General features: G+C 34.4%; 2 protein-coding genes across 6 annotated transcripts in view; one reads left to right on the forward strand and one right to left on the reverse strand.

Moving 5' to 3' along the window:
- Nucleotides 1-327: 327 nt before the first annotated feature.
- The window catches only part of LOC123559375 (uncharacterized), a 44746-nt gene continuing 24681 nt past the window's right edge, over nucleotides 328-20392 (forward strand). For 3 of the 5 annotated variants that reach the window (XM_053552768.1, XM_053552767.1, XM_053552769.1), the window contains exon 1: nucleotides 18797-18820. In XM_053552768.1, the coding sequence (XP_053408743.1) occupies nucleotides 18805-18820 (16 nt within the window). In that variant the 5' untranslated portion in view covers nucleotides 18797-18804. Of the gene's footprint in view, nucleotides 420-18796; nucleotides 18821-20392 lie in introns of those variants that run through there. The other 2 variants (XM_045351108.2, XM_053552766.1) reach the window with 2 other exon arrangements.
- On the reverse strand, nucleotides 7545-12222 carry LOC123533110 (uncharacterized). The gene is made up of 2 exons (XM_045314748.2): nucleotides 11533-12222; nucleotides 7545-11110 (listed from the first exon to the last, which is right to left on the reverse strand). The coding sequence occupies exon 2, from the start codon at nucleotides 11099-11101 to the stop codon at nucleotides 7919-7921; it is 3183 nt and encodes a 1060-aa protein (XP_045170683.2). The 5' UTR covers nucleotides 11102-11110; nucleotides 11533-12222; the 3' UTR covers nucleotides 7545-7918.

Genomic DNA, 20392 nt, shown 5'->3' on the forward strand with positions numbered 1-20392 from the left:
CCTACTGGAAATCATGTTGAAGGGTTTTGCAGTCTGAAATGACAATGATAGTCACATAAACTGAGATGTCATCAGCAAAATGTCACACCTGAGAGGTATAGAACTAAGGAAGTCATCGACGTAAAGCAGAAAGAGATGAAAACCACGCAAATTTATACAAAATATTGTGGTTCTTTAGATGTAACCGGAACCTCATCAGACACTAACAAGGACGACCCAGAAGAAAAGATTTAACGATTTAATCCAGTTATTTACAATATTCAAGAACATGACGCTATCTTTTCTTAAGTAGTATTCAAAAAAGGCTATTGAAGTAAACTTACTGCGCATGCGTAGTGCATGACACTTGTTGGAGCGGAAGTAGGGAAGTTGCTATTTTTTTGAAAGTTTTAACCAGTTTACACCGATAAACACATCAGGTATTCAAACGTATGGTCTAATGATTTGTTGAATTTCAATAATACATGTTGTATTTAGTGGTGTTAATTAAAATCTTCGTTTGCTGGACGAATTCGCCGATCCGGTATGGTACCGGGTCAAAAGTTATAAACTATCTTGTTCAGTTACTCGTTCGTGTTTTAGATCATGAAATCATTATATCAATAAGCTCCTCTGAAGCTACAATAACTATTGATGTGAAGTCTTCAAAATACTGGCTTTTAAAGAGTTCAACTATTTATTCTGTTATAATAATCGGGCAGTGTGTCTAAAGTCTGTTCCATTCCAAAGGTTTACCCCAACTTTGGTGTCACATGACAAAACTACGACACTTACCGGCAAAGTAAACATGGTTTGATAAACTAAAAAAAAGTCACCCTCGAGAAATTTAACGATTTTTTTCTGCTTTGCCAAATATCCAAATAAATGACAAATTTATATTTTCAACGGCAGTCTCCCATTGTAATTTCTTGTCGCCATTGGAGTTTGCTCTCTAAATTTGGAGTATTACGGGAAAATTCACGTGAATTTTATCGGGAGCGAGTCAAGACTCATTTCGTTTATGAATGCATGTGTGAAATGAAATGTTGTATTCAAAAAAAGCTATAACAATGAACACATAATTTAGATCTAACAAAAATGTAAATTGACTCACTTTTAACAAAGTTACATACGTACACTCCAAAGTTATTCCAAGTCTCCAGTAGCTCTAATCCAATCCTCTATGAGTAAATTGTAAACAAACAAGCTCTTTTAAACATCAGTGAAATTCAGGCATCAATCGCACCATGCCCTTGAAATGATGACTTGTTTACAATAACATCATTTCCAAACGCATGGTTCAAAGATAACCTGTATTTTAGCATCCTTACTGAAGTATTTACAGTTCGCCACATATCCAATTTCTTTCACAATGGTCAGTTTTGAACTTCAATAAACAATATTCACCGGTTGTGTATGCAAGAGAAATCTTTTTCTCCGAAAGAAACTTGTGACGTATTAGACAAATGACGTAATCTTGCTGTGGCCATATGCAGATTTATACGAGGCGCACATGGGAAATATACCTCTAGGTTTAAATACACAATCAGCTGATAGATGATAGAAATCTTGACGTATCTATGTCACGCTAGAATTATACTTTACTTCTTGAAATATATATTTAAACAATGCTTAATTGTTTATCGTTTTATCAACCTATCTATTTTATTTCATTTCTTTTTTAAATTATGCTGTTTATATGGAAGCATCTCCTTTTTCTTTAAGCTCGTGACTTACTCTTGATCCGAGGGCTGCTAATTTAGATTTCTTTTAAAGCGAAATCGGACCGCGAACCCATTCTCTCTATTAATTGTTATCAAATCTATCATTGTTATTATACCAGATTTATATTTGACTTAAATAACTGGTATGAACGATCCAGAGAGCAGTCATAGAGCCTACTCGGAATTTGAAGTTATTTATAATGGCGATTCCAGAATTAAATTTATAGGGGGAGGGGTGGTGTCGGACGGCAACCGAATCTTTTAATGACGGGTAGTGGGTTCCATCGGAAAATCATAATTATAGGTGATGGGGTCCATCCAAAAATCATAATTATGGGTGGTGGTCCTCACAAAAACCGTCTTTATGGGTGATGGGTTAATTGTAAAAATGTATAAAATATGGGTGGGTGGGTGTTTGATCACCTCTTTTAATTAATTACTGACGTTTTCCTTTCTTTTTAACTATAAGTTGCTACTTTAATGAACGCAATTTTGACAAAAATTATCGAACTAAGAAATATTATCTTTTTTGATAAATTTCTGTTCAGTAAGCATTTCTTTTTTTTTTTTTTTTTTTTTTTTTTTCTGTCTCGTTCCCTTTGAATTTGAAGTCTTGGTCATGCTTTTAGCGTCCTTAATTAATCGCTGAAAGTATGTCAGTCAACATTTCCTGACGTAATAGAATCATGTCACCGATTATGTACTGTATCTCGCACTTGTGCAGAAGTAAATAAAATCCGTGGAGAATGATTGATACCTCACTTTTCCCGCCTTTCATTCACACTCGTGTATTCTGTCTGGCACGCGACGCGTATAAATATTTTTTTGTTATGCCACGGACATAGTTTCAGAAATGAAATCGAGGCAGGCCGAAAGGAAAACATGCGTGAATTGATTAAAAATCTTAGCATGAAGATCACTGTTCCCAAAATTAGTCGATATTTCCATGCACGCATAGATACTTAAAACAGGCGTACAGAATCCACGCGCAATTCCACACAAAATCGTATGTTAGTAAATAGTACCGATTTCATTATCCGCTGCCGACGTAAATATCATATCGTCATCATCTATATTAAGGACATACCTGACACAGGTATTTCAATATATTTGTGAAGCACTAGCCGATTCGGATTTGTTTACAAGAAAATGCTAAGTCGCTAAGAAAACCCACATCAATATTCATTCACGTCTATAATAAATTATGGGAAGTCACTAATGTCGCACACAATCATATTTGAAATGTTTTCTTTACTAATACGTGGTCTAACATGTATTTGAACTATTTAAACTGTTGCACACGCTGTTTGTCTATTTTTCTTTCAAATTGTTCGGTTAAATCGCTTATGCAAATCGCGAACATCAATTTCTTCTTTCTCAAAGCCAGCATCGTAAAAAGAAAACCTTTTTAAAACTTATTTTACGTTGAAGTAAAAAAAAAAAATTGACGTGCGAAATATTTCGTATCTTTTCCGAAACATCACCAGTCCTGTCTTTACTATTTCTTTCATAGTTAAACAGTATGTGGCCAAAAAATTCACAAGTTGTTACTTTAGCGTGTAGCCATTTAAAGGCACTGACATCCAGATTTTTGCTTAAAGTTTGGTCAGATTTTGAATATATGAACACGAGGTTGTGTTGCTAATCTGTTTCAGAATGCCAAATTAAGAGATAAAAACATGCTCGAGTCGGGAATCGAACCCGGGCCGCCGCCGCGATAAAAATTTCCCTGGGGTCGTGACCAATACACCACGGAGGAATATTTAAATGAATATAAAGCTTTATGATTAAGGCAGTTTACCTCCAGTATCCCGTTATTTTGAATAAATCGCCAAAAAAAAAAAAAAAAAAAAAAAAAAATAATAAATAGTGTTTCTGTAACATAATCTGTCATTAACTATTAAAACTTTCATGAGAAATTTAGCAATAATTTTCTGATATCTATTTTTTTGCTGTTGTCATACTTTCTGGGGATCAGTGCTTTTAAAACAAATTTAGTAAAACATATACAGCGTGCAATTATTTTGAAAACGGGCTAAATTTCCTTAACCCGCCGGCTTAGCTCAGTAAGAAGAGCGTTGGTCTACGGATCGCGGGATCCTCGGACGGGGCGTATGTTCTCCGTGACGATTTGATAAAAAACATTGTGTCTGAAATCACTCGTCCTCCACCTCTGATAATTAATGTGGGAAAGGTGGCAGTTACTTGCGGAGAACAGGTACTGGTACAGAATCCAGGAACACTGGTTAGGCTAACTGCCCGCCGTTACATGACTGAAATACTTTTGAAATAACGACGTTAAACCCAAAGCCAAACGAACAAAAACAAATTTCCATAAATCATGTCCAAAGAAATTACAAGCCTTGTCGGCATCAGGGAATGATACTAGTCGTAATGACTCAACACGATTCTTCCGAAACCATATTTCTGTAGAACCTGTGCTAGATCGATATATACATTTTCGTACATTGTTCGGCAGATGTTGAACACAACGTTAAGATGGAAACGGGAATAGTAACATAATGAAAATCCAGCTTAAATATACGTAAATATCGGGCCATCGTATACAACATAATGAATTTCTCCATAGAACCGGAAGCAGACGTTTCTTCTTCGTATTTTGGCGGGAAAACTGCATTGCCTTCCATGATGTTTCTTCGGAAATGACCGTGTGCTTATGGAAAATTACGTGTTGGCGTTATATTTTCGCGTCACCAAAAACGTTAAGTACTATGTTGAAACTTTCATGTAATTGTAAACAAAATGCACTACAACAAAATGAAAATGCATGCTTTAGAGCTTGAATATTTATATTTTGCCTGTACGTCCGTGACAGACTACAGAAATGTCTGTATTTATAATATTTTTCATTCGAGTTTCAGTGACAGAAAAATTAATATAAGAATAATGCCCATGTGTTCTCAAAATAACGAGACGTTCGCACGCACATTTTTTTTTTAGAAATCACCTTATTTTTTGTGTTTGTTTCTTTCTATTTATTTATTTATTTATTTATTTATTTTTCATTTTGAGGTGGTCACGAATTCCCCCAAGAATTAACATAATACAATAACAAACACAGTGTTTTCAAATATTAACTCGGGCATTTTAATTTTGAGTTAACCCCTAGTTTATTGCGCTACGGGCGCCGCCATATTGGAAAGTCGACGTAACGTCATATAGCATTACGGTCTATGGGGAAAAAAGAAAAATCCAAGATTATTTCTTTAATATATACTTTATTAAAAAAATGAAAAAAAGGTCTAGAGATATTGATGTATGGGATATAAATATGTTTTTTGGACGATTTTACCGATACTGATAATTCAGAAACGAGGTAAACGTAATAGGTGGAACAGACTTTAGTGGTCTTGTGTTCTACGAATATTGAAAAATGATGAGATGACACAGAAATTTCCCAATCCAGTCACGAATAATCTGGCATTTGGTAACGTTTAAAGTACCATATCAGTGATTCAGATCAGCAGGCACCCAGCAAGACCAAAAATCAGCCTGGGCGAGTGATATTTGTAAGCTGAGAGTCCAGCTTACGAGTGATTTCCTGTGCCGGTGGTTTTGTTTACCCAGAAACAGTTAATCTACACACTCAAACAACAGTATTTAAATGCCACACCACATGTTCTAGGCGAATATCAAATCTGTTTCACATTTTGTCACTATTGACTCGCGTTTCCCTCTTAAAAAAATGTATGCTCAAATATACAATAATGTTGTAACAGTTGTTGTTGTTCCTTTATGTCAATTTACAGCTGACAATAGACTCTGGGTATATGTACATTCTTCTCTTTGTGAAATTGATTCTCTAGGTAGACTTAACACTTAATAAGTCACTTTGTGAAGTTGGTCGCTTTAATTTTAAAATCTTTTGGTGTCTTTAATGAATTGTTGAAACAGCTTCTGAATTTCTGTCCCAAGCTCCCTTTACCTCCCTTGCCGATCGGACCACGCCAGTTGTGATTATTTGTACTTGCAAAAACATTTGTGTGACGTTTATATCCACTTGCATTCAGTGAAATCTACTTCCATTTAGCGGGTGCAAAATTTGAGGAATAAAATTACATTATCGGAAAACGTTTGCGTCTGTCAATCAAAAGTCGGAGTTTACGGTGACTCTTTGTGCTCCTGGCCAATCAGAGATTCACATTTTCCAACAGGTGCATGGTTGATTAAGGTAGTTTTGTGTGTTTACGCATGCGACAAACCACTTTTGATTTATTGATCTGATTATGTTACAAATAATTTATTTTTTAACACGCGGCATACTTGGGAGTTTTGAATTCACCGCTAATCGCAATTGGATTAAATGATAATTGAAATTAGAATGTTTGCAGGACAGTCACAGGACCTAATATTGTGTTGTTTTTCCTAGCCATTCCCGAATGAATTAAACAATAATTGGCTCACATTGTTTTCAAAATGGATGCGATACGAAATATATTCCCTTGGCTGGTATCATTTGGTCATTTTAAATATATAATTTCTTTGTGCAAGATAAATATAAAAAATTGACATAAATGTGATACTGTAAATAAATTTGGTCTTTCGCTGCGTAGTTACCTCCCTTGCCGATCGGACCACGCCAATTTCGATTATTTGTACTTGCAAAAATATTTGTGTGACATTTATATCCACTTGCATTCAGTGAAATCTACTTGCATTTAGCGAGTGCAAAATTTGAGCCCTGCTGTTTTCTTTTAAAAATTCAATTTCCGGAAAACATTGCGTATTGGTAGAAATTACATCTACATGATTATTGTTTCAAATGAACAGTTATTAGACCCCTACTGGTAGAACACCGGAGAGGACTATAGGAATGCCATCCGTCTGCAAATCTGGATCCTGCAATAACTCAAAAAGTATTTAAGTTAGGTTAATAAAACTTGGTATGTAAATAGAGGGCAGTATGTAGATTATGAAAGTACAATCCTGTTATTGGAGTCCTGTCCTTTACACGGAAGAAGGACATGACTTATGCTTGTAGGTCAAGGTCACTTTTTAAGGTCAAGTAAAAATTTGTTTCTGCTGCAAGACTTATATGCATTGGTGGATTACATTGTATCTTAGTACTACACTCATGCGTTCCCCATGATGAGCGATGATGAGACAATATGTCCTGCATGATCTAAGTTTGTCAGTTAAAGGTCAAGTTCACTGTTAAGGTCTAGTAAAAATTTGTTTCTGCTCCATTACTTTTAATTGCATTGAAGGATTGTTTTAGTACTACACAGAAATGTTCCCCATGATTAGACAGTGTGTCATGCACATGACCAATGGTTGTTGGTCAAAGGTCAAGATCACTATTGAAGGTCAAGTAAAATTGTTTTCTCACCAGTAGGCAACTTCTGTATTGCCACTGCAATACTCAGTCACTTGTTTCACATTGTAAGTCACCCTAAATAAATGAGGGTTTGTACTGATATTATTTATAGCAACCCCAGCTAATTTTCAAAGTTAAAAATACTGCATAAATATTTATATAGTTTTAAAGATCTCTTTTAAAGCTTTCTAGAACTGTTTTCCTTTTTTCAATATCTCAAAAATTAAAAAAGTTATGACATTTTAAAGTTTGGTAAAATCGACCAAAATCATGAAATTTTTCGCTATATAATTACTATTCCAACGCGCCAAGTTGACGGAACCGAGAAAAAAAAATTAAACAGCTCTTTGAAGTAATATTGCCATAACTTTTTTATTATTTGAGATATCTCCATGAAATTTGGAATAGTGTTAGATCAGTCTATGCTCTCTGTGGTGACGATGATGAATTTTTTAAAACACCAGTATAAATGGAACTAAATCATGAATAAGTGAGTCAGGTTGATGTGATTTATTTTTTCAAATTTTTACATTTTTTTCTCGAATAGTTACAATTGTCATATACACATACATTTTCATAATCATTGTAGCAGATTCATTTAAATATTATTACAAAACAACTAGATACATTTATAAAACATAAAACAAGTTTATAAATTACTACAATATATTGATTTCAAATAATACTAATGTTATATTTTTCTGTCGAATATTTTTTATTATTAGATTGCTACAACTTGCTAAAAATATCTACCAGTTACATACATGTAGTTACAGAACTGGCTAAAAATATCTACTACATCTAATACACATTTACAAGAGTGACAAGAACTTTTTACAGAGCAATGACAAATGTCAACTTATAGTGCAGTAAACCGTTAACAGAAAAAGTCACTGCTGAATCTGCTGAAAACTGTGTTTAAGTGTTTATGTTCACAGATGAACCATTGTCTACCTGCATTGATACAATCTGGCACCAATTTCTGGCCAATCACAAACTGAATGTTAACTACTTGTTTGTCTTCTCTCAGTGGCCACTGAAAATAACCCGGCTTACGACAGTGGGTCATGAACTTAACAACCGCTGTTGTTGTGTCTACAATTTTCTCGACATAACCAGGATACCAGTTGTCCTGGTAAGCTACCGCAACGCACTCTCCAACTGTTAAATGTTCTATTTTGGTCAGCTCAATATTTTTTGACTCCTGCGTATTTCCTTTCAGTTTCTTACTTTTCGACTCAGACTTTGAAGTGTTTTTCCTTTTCTTATCCTTTTCGTTAATTTGGAACATTTTTTCGTTAATCTTTGTCAATACATTTTTTTCTTCTTCAAGATGATTTTTTCTCAGATCCCTACCCCCTTTCCGTGCTCTCATCAGCAAATCCTCCCTTCCACTCGGATCTAGATCCTCGACCCATTGCATCAAATGATTTCTGTTGCGTTTAAGCAGTTGAATGGAAGAATGATGGTGGAATGACGCGTGCGGTCTCCTACGCTGACTACTGTCGAGATCCCCGAAGTGATGCTCACAAGATAAATTTGTGAGCGGGGCAAATTTTATTCTATCTTGATCTGAACTGGCAATTGCATCACAATATTTACCACCAGGTAAAAAATCAACAAGTTGCTTATTTACAGTCTTTAAAAAGGCCTTCGCAACGAGAGGGATAGATGTCAACAGTAGTTCTCTGCTATCTTCATGAAGCGTAAACAAGCAGTCAGCAAGTCCTTGATTCTCCTGAACCATGCTTATTTCAATTGGGTCAGTTTCAATCCAGTGTCTGTCGGACAGTAAAAGTGTTTCGGGGGACTGTTCACACTGTTCCAGGAAGGTTTGAATGTCTTGTACATGCTTGTAAAGTTCATAGTATGGGACCTTACCACTGGTGATCAAATTCCAATAGGGACCTGTAAGTTTTAAATAGAATAGTCCTAAGCACTGCAATAGGGCACATACTTCTGTGGATTTTAGGTCAGACTTAACAGATTGAAGTTTAAGATTTGGTTTTTCTACAGTCTCTAGCACAGTTAGGAAATCTTGGCGATGTAAGAAGACCTCTGCACTAGTTTGAAACAAAGCGTTAAATCTGTTGTCCCTGTAATTTCCTATACGGGATTTTATTCCATTCGTACTGCAATAGGCCTCCCATCTGTCACGGATACCATGGTGATCTGCGGCTGGTCCAAATACATCTGATGTTGTTCGTACAGTGCGGCCAACAAACGTTTCTTTCTTACTCCAACTTCTGAATACAGGTAACGCATCTCTACCAATGGGACCGTTGGATTCAGTAAGTTTTGCTTCCATTTGTTTCAGTTCTGGGGACAAATAATTGTGGAAACCAAGTAAAACATGGGCCATACAGTGCAGATGATGAATAGGTGAAGGTTCTTCAACATTTTCTAACATTTCTTCTTTCCAGTCGTCTAAAAGTTTGTCTGCTAATTTTTCATTGCTCGCACGATCACTCATTGTGAATGATAATTTTATTAGTGATTCTGCAATAAATTCTTCAGTTGGTTTTTTGGACAAATTACCAAGTTCTTTAATTTGATTTTTTGTTACAGATTGAATTGTTTCCGCAGTTTCACTGGCTACACGAGTAAATCCAAGGCTCATAACGTCTCCTGAATCTAATGTGACTGATGTATCTACAATCTTTTGCTTTTTCCGTGTTGTTCCGTCACGACCTAAACCCCAATTCTCAGAATTCAATATCTTCTCCGCAATAAATGTTTTCGCTATAAATTGGCCTTCGTCAACTATAGACTGAACTGTTGATGGACACGGTAAAGCTTCTTTTTCAAGTTCTTGCGAGAATAAATGTTTGCTAATGCATTTTATAACAGGAGAGACTTTCTCGACAGCTACCTCTAGCCCTGCCAATTCCATAACACATAGTCTGAAATTATCGGCAAATGAACCATCACTATTTTTCGTCGCAACTTTCTTTTCATTTGTTCTCAGGGCTTCATTCGCTTCATCAAGATCTTGCTGTAGTGAATTGATTTCATGTTCTTTTTCTTCAGCAATCAATTGTAATTTAATTATTTTGCTATTGCATTCTTCGTGATCAGCATCGCTAAGGGAATCTACTTTTTCTTTCAGTTCACGCACTTCACTCCTTAGATAGCTGTTTGCTTTTTGCGACATGATCTTTTTTTCTTTTTCAACCTGCATTTGATCACTGAGTGTAGTCCGTGTTTCTCTGATTTCTTCATTTTCCTTTTCAAGAAATTTTATTCTTTCTTTCAGTTCCTTCTCTGTCTTTTTGTAAGTCTCTATGAGTTTTTTATTTTTAGCATTATTTTTTTCAAGCCTTATATTTGTTCTTTGCGTGTCTCTGAGTAAATGTAGATTTTTCTTAGCAGTTTCATCTCGTTTGTTAATATTACGCACAGAATAGTGTCCAACAGAATCATCTACCTTTTTTAAAAGTAAACGTTTTGCGATTAATTTTCGAGTAAGTATTTTGTTCTGTTTAAGTAAAACTGTCTGTTTGTATTTTACTAAGTTAAGAGTTTTTATCGGGCTGCCGTCTGTTTCAAAAGCTTCCTCTGTTTGTGAATGCACTGACTTTAAAGAATGACCATTGTTTGATAGATCCTTTTCTAAATGCTGTGTTTCTGACACATCTGTTTCTACATTCTGTGACTGTGAAGATTCTAGACAAGGTACGGTTGAATCAAAGCCTTTGGAGTTGGATGCAGAACTCGATACTGGTGCACTAAATGTCTGGTCTAATAATTCTTTGACGGTTTTGAAACCTTTCACTTTCTTGCGATGACTCAGCTTCTTTTTCTGTTCAATTACACGTTTAACTTTTATAACCAAAGCACTTGGATGAACAATTCCGCAAAAGTTACTGTCAAGCTTTTCAAGAATTTTAACAAAAGCAGCCGAAGTTAGATTCTCTGTTGTGACAAAACTGTGAAGTTCAAGAACCAAACCATTGGTTAGAATTACATTTTGTGGTAGGTCCCTACTTTTTAACTGTTGACAGGTGATATTTGCAGCTTCACAGCAAGGCCCAGGAAAACGATTCTGGCACTCAGACATTATATACACCTGAAAAGAACAAAAAACAAATTTTTAATCATGATTTTGCTTTAATATATTGATAAATTTGCTTTATTTGTAAGACTATAAAAAATGAACGCTCTCATGATCGCCGTGGGTCGAATCGGGCCGGGACGAAAAGCGTGATTCACAAAAGAACAAAACACGATATACGTTCGTTTTATGAAATATTTTTGAATTTTATATAAAGTATAATTATCATTTGTATAAATGAATTATAGAAACCAACAAATTAGCAGCTAGGACCGATTACAAGTCGAAATATATCGAGTAAACTACGACCATTTATACGCCGACAAATACATGCCCGTAACAGGGCGGGTGGGGGTACAATTTAAAAGCAAAATATGCCAACAATTATACGCTTTAATATTAAAATTTATATAATTTCGTATATTTTAATTACTTACCTAATGTTTTCTATCACCATTTAATTTTTTCAGCTCGTATTAACCGGCATATAAACTGAAAAACAATGCATCGTATCGGCGATTTTCTATCTCAAAATGGCGGACAACGTGTTGATGTTTACATCAGCAATCTAGGCCGGCGCTGTAATTTTACAGCAAAATGCGACGTATTTATATTTAGTTCCGACCAATAAATTTGGTATCAAATGAAAGCTAAAAGAATATTCTTTCAGAAAATATATGTTTAATAACAGAAATCGGCGAGAATTTTTGCAAAATCGCGCCAGACTTTGGGGGACTATATCTCATGAACGGAAAAAAATATGCAAATTAAACAAACGCCAAACCAATCAGGATTCATCTAGCTTTTCAGATGCCATCATCTCATGAATATTCATGAATATTTAACACGCCGGAAATTAATTTGAAACACGTAGGGGTCACGCGGCATGTACATGAAGCATGATTATTTCAATTAGTTACAAATTCCCCGATGCTTTGATGTTTAACTAAACGGTCTTAAATCAATACCAGGACAAAAATAATAATATTTACATGGAATTAAAGAGAATTTTATTGGCTTTTAAAAGAAAGTATTTTTATCAAGATAGGACCATAAATAAACATTTTATTGATTTTTTTCTACACTGACCATAAGAAATCAGCTGTTTTCTAGATAAAAATCAGATAAGCCAGAGGCTTAGATGAGATTTTATTGTAATTGTATGTCTTTAACATGTTTAAAGCACAGTGATCAAGTAATCAGTAAAATTTATGGTTCAATTTCTCTAAAGCAAAAGGCTGGGCTACCAGGTTTCAAACTGGGCTACAAAAAAATGCAGGAGCCCAGGTGACTACCAGGTTTCCAAAGTTAATCTGAAACAATGCCATATTATGAGCGCCAGATTTCAGCTTACATGTATGTAACTCATTCTAAATGGTCCTTAACAGTTTACTACACTTAGTACTCTTAAATAGGGGAGTTAATTGCTACAACAAAACAAAATGTAGCACTATCTGGGATTTCCCTTGGATTTTCCAGATGGCAGGACCTCCTCTGGGTTTTTCATACTTGTCGCCAACCTTTTCGCCAATTTGAAAAAGTTGGAGCCATTTTTGAGCCAAAGTTCTGAGCCACTTTTATTTCTCTTAGTTGGCTGTCATGGTATGCATAGAGAAATTAAATATTGTAAATAATTTTATTAGGAATAATAACAACTTTTGAAGGTGCATAAATTTATTGTAGAAGTAAATTCAATATGTAGCTGGATACAAATGACACAAATCATTTCCTTAGTTTAAGAATCATATCTATCCTAGAATTACCAATATTCCAGGACTCATTTATTTTCGGAAAGGAAAATTCGAAATTTTTTCAATTTTAGAAGGTCAAGTTGAACAATCGTCTAATGATTTTTAAGAAGCCATTGTAGCAAGTGATATCTTCCAGTTTCTGAACATTTCAAAGAAATTAACCAGGTCCAGGGCACAAACTGAGGCTGTTGTGTTTTTGTTTTCGGATCCATCGTTAAAATCTTTTATGAAAACTGAGGAACTACAAAATTATCAAATATATTTGCTAAAAGTAACAAACTAAATGTATCTTTTGTACTTACTAAAAATTCGTCAGTTATACTACTGCATGCCACAAATATGTCGATCTTTTTTGTAAAAATCGCAACAGAGTACACAGTAATTGGCATTAATTTTGGTGAATTCTTGGCAGAGTTTAAAGATACAAGCTGGCAGATGTTTTGATTACTGATTAACCATCAATTCACACATCATTACGCAATTATCTTCTCAAAGTGTCAACCAACTTTAATAGTCAAATTGTCAAATACACTGCCTAGACTGGTTATCGATTTTATTTACTACCAGCACCTAGGTAAACACGTGTATCCGGAACCAATTCTTGGGCCACATATATCACTACGGAAAAAACAAATGACAAGAAAAAACTATGCACCACTTATTTTCGCCAGTTCGCAAAATTTAGCATCAAATTCTTAAAATTATCGCAAATGGCGACCTTGGCGATCGGCAGCGGAGGCCCTGAGATGAGGTCTCGGGACTCCCACACTTGCCAGTTTGTGAGTCCTGGATGACTTTTGGAGGTCCCCAGTCATATTTCGAGGGTTCAGCGCAATAGGGGCGTATCTACATATTTTACCAAAAATCACTTTTTTTGATTTTTCACTTTATTTTGACCAAATTTATATACTGTGAAAATTTAAACCAGATGTTTCAGTTATTTATATCATTATTTTGATATTGCAATAAGGGCGTATCTCAGATTGCCTTGATTTTTATGCGCAATATGGAAGTAAGTTGACTTACTGCCTTATTGCATGCAAAAAAGTATCCAGTAGTCTTAATATCTATCCTGCAATACAGGCTTGTGTAATCAGATAATTTCTGTGATGTCATAATGATGACATCATAAGGTATCAAGGGCATTATCCTGATGCATGACCCTTAAAGTAAATGTTGTATTGTCAAATTTTATGACATTGAAGTCAAGAAAAGCTTTTTTATGCTTATGAGAGTCAGTACTTACAAATGGTAGATTCATCCTGTGTGCATGGATATGTTAATATCAAATTTAGCTACAGTTAAATGATAGACCCCCATTCATCTTACTGCTACTTAATGCACTAATAGCCCAATACTTTCAAAGTGAAAGCCCTACTTGCCCCACAATAATTATTGCCAAATAGAAAGATTTCTATACTCGTAAAATAAAATGAATATACTAACATTTTATCCAAAATTAACAGTTTAAAAATATTAATTGGGCTAGGTTATAAAAAGGCTATACTCTATTCTTGAAGACTTCAGAAGTTATATCATGATTAAAGTAAGTCTATATTCTGTATTCTTAAAGATTTTTAAAGGTGTATCCTTGTTCTTAAAGATATTTAAAGGTGTATCATGGTAGGAAATATTTCAATTTCCTTGAATTTTGTAAAGTCGTACCATGGTCGAAGTAAGTCCATGTTCTATACCCTTGCAGGCTTTTTAAGATGTATCATGGTTTAAAAATATTTTTATGCCCTTGAAAAACGTAAGGGAGTTACAAAATGATTTTCTTGAAAACAAATAAATTGCAGAACCAATTACTTGAAGATTTTTACACTTGTGCCTGCTTACTCGGTACAGTATTGCAAAAGGATTATAGTCCACGAAAACTGTAGGTGAAACTCCATATACATATAAAAGGCGAAGTCCAGCAATGAAATGTGATAATACATGAAAGGCGTCTGGCCTAGGAAAAACTCCTCAATAATCTGTACCAAAATTTTAGTTGTATGGCACCAAAGAAACAAAATGTTCAAAATGAGGTAGAAATGTGCAATTTTTTTAAAAAATTTAGTTACTTTAATAATAAAATGAAAATCAAAAAGGTGTCATACATCAAAAGCCAGTACTTCAGGCTATAGTTTACAGTGAACAGCCACAGCCAAAGACATACAGCATACATTCTTTGAAATGTAAGTGTGACTGTATTATTCAGTAACATAATAATACATGAAGCCAGTTTGGTAATATTCGAAGCTTTTAACCTTATCTGATTTTGTTTTTTAAAAAAATTGATGCGTTCTTGTCATCGCTTGATTGGCGTCAACGTCTACATCAGTGTCTGCATGCTTTAAAACTTGCAACACTTGTTCAACATCAGTAACTGACTATGTACAGCAAGAAACATAACTCCATCCTGCTTTTTGCAAGAATCATAGCCCCTTTTGGAATAGGAAAATATCAGTAACTGTTTTTTTAGTTTTTTTCTTAGTTAAATTTTGCTTTTAGGTCAACTTTTCTCCTTAAAGGTCAAAGCTATTGCTTTAATTCTTGGTGAAGGTATTCGCTATTAAAGCTGACTCTGCAAAGCAAGTACCGTAATTTTAAATTGTTTTTGCAAGAATTATGGCCCCTTTTGAACTTTGAAACATGGGTAGACAATATTTCTATTATACAGAGACAATAAAATCAGATGAGCGTCTGCACACGCAAGGTTGTGCTCTTGTTTTGTATACCGGTACTTACCACGTATTTTCTATGCCATTTCAGCAAAATTTCTGGGCGTTTTTATCTTCTTATATTTACTTATAAACCAATCTGTGGTTTTTGCATTGTGCTCAGGTGGAATATGTCAAATGATAGGCATGCTAAATCTGCAACTATACAGATTTTTTTGGTATTTACATTGTTACAGTCACTGTGTGATTTTTGAGCCATCCAAAATTTCGTGAGCAAGGGTTGGATGGAGGCACTTTGAGTTGCCCTTGGATTTTCGTCCAAATTTATGTTGTGCACATCTCAAAAAAGGTATTTTACAAAGTGTCATCAAGCTCCATTAAGTGAAATTGTGCACCTAGCTAGTATTTTAATTTGGATCTCTCACAGCTGACCAACATTTTCTGTCTGTGTCATATAACAGTAACTCAGAAAGTATTTGACATTAGAGATTATGAAACATTACAGGATTATTATTCAGCAGTTCTGTGCCTGCCCCCTTGGGTTTTGTTTGTGATTTTATTCAGCCAGACCAGAGTTATTGCCCTTCACTTAATAAAAAATATGCATAAAAGGAATATAAAAGTTTGTGTCACACTTTATCTTAAAACATATTTGACCACGGGTCAAAGAGGATGAATATTATATATTCAGCATGGAAATTTGTGCACCTAAGGTTTCATTCAGGATTTCTTTTGGTCATACTAGTGTTATGGGCCTTGATTAAGTAAAAAAAATATGCATAAGTGCAAACAAGTTTGTGTTGCCTGTATCTCAAGAAGTATTTGAATTAGAGTCAGAAAACAGTGAACTTGTACATTTGGGTGTTCTGTTTGGGATTTCATTCAGCCAGTCAGGAGTTATGGTCTTTGAAAAATTCACATTAAAGTGATGAAACATTTAATTGTGTTGCGTGTATCTAAGATGATATTTCACCCAAAGTCATGAAACCATGATGTATAGGTGGACGGATAGCTCAGTGGTTTGCACACTGGCCTTCCAATCCTGAGGTTTGGGGTTCGATCTCTGGCAGCTACTCTGGAATTTTCAGAAACGCTTTTCAGTGTTTCCCACCCAACTAGAGGTGTACTGGTCAGGAACCCAGGCAATCCTTGCGTGTATCAGTGCTATACACTGGGCACGTTAAAGAACCAGGCTGTCTATTCGCAACGAGCTAGGCTAAGTTAGCCAGACAAGCCTGTATCTGATTTCAAATCTCTCTGTCGTGGGGGCTATGTCTCACTCTCTCCCTCTGGTCAGATCGCTCTGTGTCTGTACTAGTAGAGGATGAATTATGGGCCCTGTGTGGCTGCATTTGAACTATGTAAAGCGCCTTTGAACGTGAAATTGATCATGAAAAGGGCGCTATATAAATCTGGTATAATAATAATAATTATGTACAGTGACAGGAGGTGGGGGCACCTGTGTCCTTTATACACACATCTAGATTTCAGTTTCGAACCACTCTTGTGTCTGCTTCTGGAAAGTCCAATACTGGTGTCATATGAGAGGTCATGGTTGTGACCCCAGTAGGCTAAAACCCACGACCCCATGAATGAGCGGTTGACACCTTATCCACTAGACTACCGCTCCCCGTTTCAGTTTATTAATTAATAGGCAAGGAAAATTGCCATGTTATAACATGCAGTAAAGATGCTGTTACTGTGCTGTGGTAACTGAGGCCATCTCCTGTGTGTCATGTCCTGTATTTTGTGGTGTTTTCATTTTGTCAGATATACAATTAATGTCATTTGTCTTTGATAAAGCTTGCAAGACTGAAATTTAAGAAGTAGAGTGACTGACAGAAAAAAAAAAATCTGATTTCATTTGTCCTATTTGATAGACTCCCTATATACCGCTTTGCTATTTTAAAGTCTCTTTTTTGTTGTTTTCCTTTTATTATAGTGCCAAATAGAAAGATATTCATTCAGGAGGGAAAAAAATGAGATGTGTAATATTCAGTTTAATTAAAGAAAATGCAGACATAAATTAGTTTTTTATGATTGTATCTTGTTGTATAGTAATACCATTTTACGTGAAAAAAATATTCAATTCATCAGAAACTTTAATTGAAATTTTACTGTAAAAGAACACTTTTGCCCATTTTGCAAATACAGTCTCTCCGGATTTACATGAAAAAATCTTGCTGTTAAGTCTGATACTTTAAAATAGGCTGTTATATTCTTCAGCTTCAATTATGTTCTTAAATGTTTCATTTAAAATGAGTATAAAAGTACTAGTATGCTTTAGTTGTATTTACTTTTTTGTACATACTACCTTGTTGCATGACAAAATTTTACCAACTTCAACAGAAAATATCCTGCAATAAAGGCGTAAGTCCACTTACGCCCATCTTGCATATAAAATTTCTCCAGATTTACATGAAAAATCATGCAATAAGGGCTTAAGTCAAATGTTTTAAAATATACTGTTATTTTGTCAAATTTCATTCATGTTGTTTATTGTTTCATATAACATGTCTAATATTAAGTGAAAAACTTTGGTAAATTTGTATGTGACTGAACAGAGAAGAAAACAACGTAGTTTTTTTCTTCTCTTGTAAAGTTTTCAAAAATGTAGTTACGCCCTTATTGCGTTGAACCCTCGATTTAATGAGATTTTCATGAATTGTATATCTAAAAAACATAAAAGATACAATAATACATAAGCAATACAATGTATTTATTTCTTGTTAAGTTTTTATGGAAAATTGGACATTTCTACTTCTGTTCATTTTGTTTCTGGTAATTTATGCTTATTGTTGTAAATTTGTGTAGAAAATTGTCTGTTTGAAGTATATATAACATCCATTTTGTCATTCAAACAAGCTTTTGAAGTATTTGTCTAAACTATGCAGAAACAATCAACTTTTGAGCAATTGAAGCAAATTGTGGATAAAAAAAGTGCATGCTTTCAAGTAAAGATCCTCTCTGTCTCTGTTTTTTTTTTTTTTACTAAAATATATGTCTAAAGGTTTTTCTTTTGTCCAGTGATTTCCTAGAAAATTGGAAATAATCTAAATGAAAACAGTTTTGTTTGTCATTCAAATGAAAATAGTTCTGGACAGAAATTACTAAACAGTTTATTTCTCACAGTACAGAGTTTCAAAGAAGCAATGCATTTTACATATGTATTTACTATTATTTTAGCAACTTACGTATGACTCCTACAGTTCATATATAATAGTAGGAGTGTAATAATAATAGGACTTTTGCGCTGACACATGCTTTTTGTTTTGACGTTTCAGGATTCAAAATGGCTGATGAAGAGGGTGAGTAGGTTTTTCATCTTATTAGAACAGAGTATTTATTGTAAAATTGGAAATGTTCACTGTCTGCATCATGTTTATCAGATTTGTGAAGCATGAAATCAGCAAGATGCTAGAGGGAAATGTGTATTGGCCAGTAAAAGTAAAAAAAACAAACACCACTATTGCAAATAATATACACCTTGTAAAAGATACAGTCATGTAGATCAAAATATATTTCACCAAGTGAACACCATAATATGCAATATTTTCAAGTGATTTAGCCACAAATGCAAATGTAACTTAAGGTGTTCACTGTAGTGAACTAAATTTTGATCTTACATGTAAAATGGATTTTGTTTTTATTTAATGTTTTGACTAAATTTATCTATTTTTCAGTTGTTTTTTTACCATTGAAAAATATCAGTACCCGACATATTTCACTCATTTTGATAATTCACTGAAAAGCGTGTAATAAAAAGAAAAATTAAGAAGAACATGTTTGCATGCTTTATTAGTATTGTATCTGTTACAATTTAGCAGCCCTCTATAAACACTGTGAATTGCCTGACAAGAGGAAATATCAAAGAGTAATAACCACATGATGTTAGTCCCTCGGGGAAAGTCTGGCATTTTCTTGATACTCCTCACTCATGTTTTTGGATGTAGATTGGTAATTACTGGTACTTTAGCCACATATTAATTAATACTTGTTCATGTATGTAGGTCAAATAAGGATGCTTTCAGTCAAACCTGACTGATCCCAAGAGTCAGTGAATATTTTCAGAAAGGCTTATTTATGCCACCTTAAAACTTTTCATCCATTGACAAGGAATGATAATCATATAGTTGTCAGATGCATATTTCACAGTCTACAAACTTCAAATATTTAAGGAACGAGTTTCTAAATAAGCTTAGCTTTCTACTCAATCCTTGTTTTGTGTAAATATATGATTGCTGTATACCTGCTTGAAAATAAATATTGTTTAAAACAAACTTCAAATATAAAATCAAGTGAACATTTAATTTGTTCACTGTAATTTGATTTTCTGTCTTGACACAGAAACAAAATCATTGAAAATAGGTCTGATACAAGTACCTAATAAATACTTTAAAATCATTTTATTTTGTCTGCATGAAATTTTTTGGTTCTGTCAGGACATCTAGGCATTTCTTTAAAGGATTGGATTTCAATTTTTACACATATAATGAATAGCAGTTTATCTGTTCATTAGGATTTACCCTTATCATGTTGGATACGATTGATTCTGCCTTTTCTACCAGTGTAGATCATAATTCCATGCACATCTGTGCAGTCTGATCATGGTCTGCACTGTTCGCCATTTGGTCAGTATCTTTTTGGTAAGTATCCCTTTTAACAGTTAATGGTACTGTCCAAATTGAAAGATGGACAAGTTCATGATAGAAATTTAGTTGGGTAAGGGTTAATTTTATTGATTGATGCAACCATTGTCCACTGTGAATATAAGTGATTTCACAGAAGACCTTACCGTGGAGACAAGTTTCATGTAAACAATATTGAGAGAAAAATGTTGTTTCATCACCTTCCTGTTATAAACTTAACCTCCCCTTTGT

Source organism: Mercenaria mercenaria, chromosome 10, assembly GCF_021730395.1.
Source record: "Mercenaria mercenaria strain notata chromosome 10, MADL_Memer_1, whole genome shotgun sequence".
Classification (NCBI taxonomy): Eukaryota; Metazoa; Mollusca; class Bivalvia; order Venerida; family Veneridae; genus Mercenaria; species Mercenaria mercenaria.